Source organism: Salvelinus namaycush, unplaced genomic scaffold (assembly GCF_016432855.1).
Source record: "Salvelinus namaycush isolate Seneca unplaced genomic scaffold, SaNama_1.0 Scaffold2591, whole genome shotgun sequence".
NCBI lineage: Eukaryota > Metazoa > Chordata > Actinopteri > Salmoniformes > Salmonidae > Salvelinus > Salvelinus namaycush.
Window position 1 is genome coordinate 30,001 of NW_024059443.1, and position 5,693 is coordinate 35,693.

The window sequence follows — 5,693 nt, forward strand, 5'->3', positions numbered from 1 at the left end:
ACTCTGCGTCGGGACGTTGACGGTAGACTCTGCGTCGGGACGTTAAAGGTAGACTCTGCGTCGGGACGTTAAAGGTAGACTCTGCGTCGGGACGTTAAAGGTAGACTCTGCGTCGGGACGTTAACGGTAGACTCTGCGTCGGGACGTTAAAGGTAGACTCTGCGTCGGGACGTTAAAGGTAGACTCTGCGTCGGGACGTTAAAGGTAGACTCTGCGTCGGGACGTTAAAGGTAGACTCTGCGTCGGGACGTTAACGGTAGACTCTGCGTCGGGACGTTAAAGGAAGACTCTGCGTCGGGACGTTAAAGGTAGACTCTGCGTCGGGACGTTAAAGGTAGACTCTGCGTCGGGACGTTGACGGTAGACTCTGCGTCGGGACGTTAAAGGTAGACTCTGCGTCGGGACGTTGACGGTAGACTCTGCGTCGGGACGTTGACGGTAGACTCTGCGTCGGGACGTTAAAGGTAGACTCTGCGTCGGGACGTTAACGGTAGACTCTGCGTCGGGACGTTAACGGTAGACTCTGCGTCGGGACGTTAACGGTAGACTCTGCGTCGGGACGTTAAGGGTAGACTCTGCGTCGGGACGTTAAAGGTAGACTCTGCGTCGGGACGTTAACGGTAGACTCTGCGTCGGGACGTTAACGGTAGACTCTGCGTCGGGACGTTAACGGTAGACTCTGCGTCGGGACGTTAAAGGTAGACTCTGCGTCGGGACGTTAAAGGTAGACTCTGCGTCGGGACGTTAAAGGTAGACTCTGCGTCGGGACGTTAAAGGTAGACTCTGCGTCGGGATGTTGACGGTAGACTCTGCGTCGGGACGTTAAAGGTAGACTCTGCGTCGGGACGTTAAAGGTAGACTCTGCGTCGGGACGTTGACGGTAGACTCTGCGTCGGAACGTTGACGGTAGACTCTGCGTCGGCACGTTAAAGGTAGACTCTGCGTCGGGACGTTAAAGGTAGACTCTGCGTCGGGACGTTAAAGGTAGACTCTGCGTCGGGACGTTAAAGGTAGACTCTGCGTCGGGACGTTAAGGGTAGACTCTGCGTCGGGACGTTAAGGGTAGACTCTGCGTCGGGACGTTAAGGGTAGACTCTGCGTCGGGACGTTAAAGGTAGACTCTGCGTCGGGACGTTAAAGGTAGACTCTGCGTCGGGACGTTGACGGTAGACTCTGCGTCGGGACGTTAAAGGTAGACTCTGCGTCGGGACGTTAACGGTAGACTCTGCGTCGGGACGTTGACGGTAGACTCTGCGTCGGGACGTTAACGGTAGACTCTGCGTCGGGACGTTAAAGGTAGACTCTGCGTCGGGACGTTAAAGGTAGACTCTGCGTCGGGACGTTAAAGGTAGACTCTGCGTCGGGACGTTAAAGGTAGACTCTGCGTCGGGACGTTAACGGTAGACTCTGCGTCGGGACGTTAACGGTAGACTCTGCGTCGGGACGTTAAAGGTAGACTCTGCGTCGGGACGTTAAAGGTAGACTCTGCGTCGGCACGTTAAAGGTAGACTCTGCGTCGGGACGTTAAAGGTAGACTCTGCGTCGGGACGTTAAAGGTAGACTCTGCGTCGGCACGTTAAAGGTAGACTCTGCGTCGGCACGTTAAAGGTAGACTCTGCGTCGGGACGTTAAAGGTAGACTCTGCGTCGGGACGTTAAAGGTAGACTCTGCGTCGGGACGTTAAAGGTAGACTCTGCGTCGGGACGTTAAAGGTAGACTCTGCGTCGGGACGTTAAAGGTAGACTCTGCGTCGGGACGTTAAAGGTAGACTCTGCGTCGGGACGTTGACGGTAGACTCTGCGTCGGGACGTTGACGGTAGACTCTGCGTCGGGACGTTGACGGTAGACTCTGCGTCGGGACGTTGACGGTAGACTCTGCGTCGGGACGTTAAAGGTAGACTCTGCGTCGGGACGTTAACGGTAGACTCTGCGTCGGGACGTTAACGGTAGACTCTGCGTCGGGACGTTAACGGTAGACTCTGCGTCGGGACGTTCATCAAGCTGCCTCAGGCTCCTGCCCTATGGGCCGTTCTGGTTTGGGACAAGGCTTGGTTCTAGTACCTGTTCCCAAGTCCCCCCTCTGCTCTGTCTCGTCTTCTCCCCAGGTCTGTATTTGTGGGACGTGGAGGGCAACAGATACTACGACTTCCTGAGCGCCTACAGCGCAGTGAACCAGGGCCACTGCCATCCCAAGATCATCGCTGCTCTGAACGCCCAGGCCTCCAAGCTCACCCTGACCTCCAGGGCCTTCTACAACGACATCCTGGGGGCCTACGAGGAGTACATCACCACCCTGTTTGGATACGACAAAGTACTGCCCATGAACACAGGTTAGGAGGCCTGATATGTACTGTCCATGAACACAGGTTAGGAGGCCTGATATGTACTGCCCGTGAATACAGGTTAGGAGGCCTGATATGTACTGTCCATGAACACATGTTAGGTCTGATATGTACTTCCCATGAACACAGGTTAGGAGGCCTGATATGTACTTCCCATGAACACAGGTTAAGAGGCCTGATGTGTACTGCCTGTGAACACAGGTTAGGAAGCCTGATATGTACTGCCCGTGAACACAGGTTAGGAGGCCTGATATGTACTGCCCGTGAACACAGGTTAGGAGGCCTGATATGTACTGCCCATGAACACAGGTTAGGAGGCCTGATATGTACTGTCCATGAACACAGGTTAGGAGGCCTGATATGTACTGTCCATGGACACAGGTTAGGAGGCCTGATATGTACTGCCCGTGAACACCGGTTAGGAGGCATGATATGTACTGCCCATGAACACAGGTTAGGAGGCCTGATATGTACTGCCCATGAACACAGGTTAGGAGGCCTGATATGTACTGCCCATGAACACAGGTTAGGAGGCCTGATATGTACTGCCCATGAACACAGGTTAGGAGGCCTGATATGTACTGCCCATGAACACAGGTTAGGAGGCCTGATATGTACTGCCCATGAACACAGGTTAGGAGGCCTGATATGTACTGCCCGTGAACACCGGTAAGGAGGCCTGATATGTACTGCCCATGAACACAGGTTAGGAGGCCTGATATGTACTGCCCGTGAACACCGGTAAGGAGGCCTGATATGTGACCGTCTGGTGTTCGGGACCAGTTCCGTGACACCAACATGATTTCCAGTGCATCCTGGGAACAACATCTCTCCCCTTGACAAGGTGTGGAGGATGGAGAAGACTGTTCACTAAGCTGTCTGACCATGTCTATCTATCTGTGGACGTCCGCGGCCCCACAACATGTCAATTCTAAGTATAGTGACGTTTAACTAATGTTGTTTCCGTTTTGCGGACCAGGTGTGGAGGGCGGAGAGACGGCCTGTAAGCTGGCCCGTAAGTGGGCCTACACCGTAAAAGGCGTTCCCAAGAATCAGGCGAAAATCATCTTTGCAAGTAAGTCGATTATACAGCACCTTTTTGTTTTTGGTTTCCCGTCATGTCCTGAGATACAGGGGTGTTTGGTCCCTGTCTGTCTTACCTGTGCATTCCTGAAATACACTTTTATATAGTGCAGTATAATCATTGTTACGGTGGTGCCATAGAGCATGAACCCCGTCATGGCTGCTTGCAGCTATATTCTGTTACAATGTTATTGAATTCCATATTCCTGTAAATCTTATTCTAGTTCATTTAGTTCATTTAGTTCCCTCACGTGGCAGAATGCATTGGAACTCTGACTTGTGTGATGAACACCATAGAAGAAGGATACTATTGTCATGTGGCTAACCTCTCCTCTTGTAGACGGTAACTTCTGGGGGCGAACCATGGCAGCCATCTCTAGCTCTACAGATCCTAGCAGCTACGAGGGCTTCGGTCCCTTCATGCCCGGCTTTGGGCTCATCCCTTACAACGACATACCTGCTCTGGAGGTACGGACTGACATGACTACAGCCTCTATAATACTGAGCCTTAATGTTACTGTTCTACAGGCCAGTTTCCTGTCCCTCTATAATACTGGACCTGAATGTTACAGTTTCCTGTCCCTCTATAATACTGGACCTTAATGTTACAGTTTCCTGTCCCTCTATAATACTGGACCTTAATGTTACAGTTTCCTGTCCCTCTATAATACTGGACCTTAATGTTACAGTTTCCTGTCCCTCTATAATACTGGACCTTAATGTTACAGTTTCCTGTCCCTCTATAATACTGGACCTTAATGTTACTGTTCTACAGGCCAGTTTCCTGTCCCTCTATAATACTGGACCTGAATGTTACAGTTTCCTGTCCCTCTATAATACTGGACCTTAATGTTACAGTTTCCTGTCCCTCTATAATACTGGACCTTAATGTTACAGTTTCCTGTCCCTCTATAATACTGGACCTTAATGTTACAGTTTCCTGTCCCTCTATAATACTGGACCTTAATGTTACTGTTCTACAGGCCAGTTTCCTGTCCCTCTATAATACTGGACCTGAATGTTACAGTTTCCTGTCCCTCTATAATACTGGACCTTAATGTTACAGTTTCCTGTCCCTCTATAATACTGGACCTTAATGTTACTGTTCTACAGGCCAGTTTCCTGTCCCTCTATAATACTGGACCTGAATGTTACAGTTTCCTGTCCCTCTATAATACTGTACCTTAATGTTACAGTTTCCTGTCCCTCTATAATACTGTACCTTAATGTACAGTTTCATGTCCCTCGTAATACGGTAACTTAAGTTACAGTTTCTCTGTACCCTCTCTAATATGGAACCTGAATGTTACAGTTTCCTGTCCCTCATAATATGGACTAATGTTACGTTTCCGTCCCTCTATAATACTGGACCTAATGTTACAGTTTCCTTGCCTTATAATACTGGACCTTAATGTTACAGTTTCCTGTCCCTCTATACATATGGACCTTAATGTTACAGTTTCATCTGTCCCTCTATAATACTGGACTACCTTTAATGTTACGGTACGTCCCTCTATAATATTGGTACCTTATGTACTGTTCTACAGGCCAGTTTCCTGTCCCTCTACAATACTGGACCTTATGTTACCGCCTACAGGCCAGTTTCCTCGTCCCCTCTATCATACTGGACCTAATGTTACAGTTTCCTGTTCCCTCTATAATACTGGACCTTAATGTTACTGTTCTCACAGGCCGTTTCCTGTACTCTATAATACTGGACATATGTTACAGTTCTGTCCCTCATATACTGGACCTTAATGTTACTGTTCTACAGGCCAGTTTCCTGTCCCTCTATAATACTGGACCTTAATGTTACAGTTTCCTGTCCCTCTATAATACTGGACCTTAATGTTACAGTTTCCTGTCCCTCTATAATACTGGACCTTAATGTTACAGTTTCCTGTCCCTCTATAAATACTGGACCTTAATGTTACAGTTTCCTGTCCCTCATAATACTGGACCTTAATGTTACAGTTTCCTGTCCCTCTATATACTGGACCTTAATGTTACAGTTTCCTGTCCCTCTATAATACTGGACCTTAATGTTACAGTTTCCTGTCCCTCTATAATACTGGACCTTAATGTTACAGTTTCCTGTCCTCTATAATACTGGACCTTAATGTTACAGTTCCTGTCCCTCTATAATACTGGACCTTAATGTTACAGTTTCCTGTCCCTCTATAATACTGGACCTTAATGTTACTCTTACAGGCAGTTTCCTGTCCCTCTATAATATGGACCTTAATGTTACCCATCTACAAGCCAGTT

At 49.0% G+C, this 5,693-nt stretch overlaps 1 protein-coding gene across 1 annotated transcript in view; it reads left to right on the top strand.

Annotated features, from left to right (window-relative positions):
- LOC120039166 (ornithine aminotransferase, mitochondrial-like) overlaps positions 1–3,893 on the top strand; it is a gene marked incomplete at its 3' end in the record, with an annotated part of 17,742 nt that extends 13,849 nt beyond the window's left edge. Inside the window, exons 3-5 of the mRNA XM_038984688.1 lie at positions 2,106–2,330; positions 3,322–3,417; positions 3,766–3,893. Coding sequence (XP_038840616.1) covers positions 2,106–2,330; positions 3,322–3,417; positions 3,766–3,893 — 449 coding nt within the window. The remainder of the gene's footprint in view (positions 1–2,105; positions 2,331–3,321; positions 3,418–3,765) is intronic.
- Between the last annotated feature and the right edge of the window lie 1,800 nt (positions 3,894–5,693).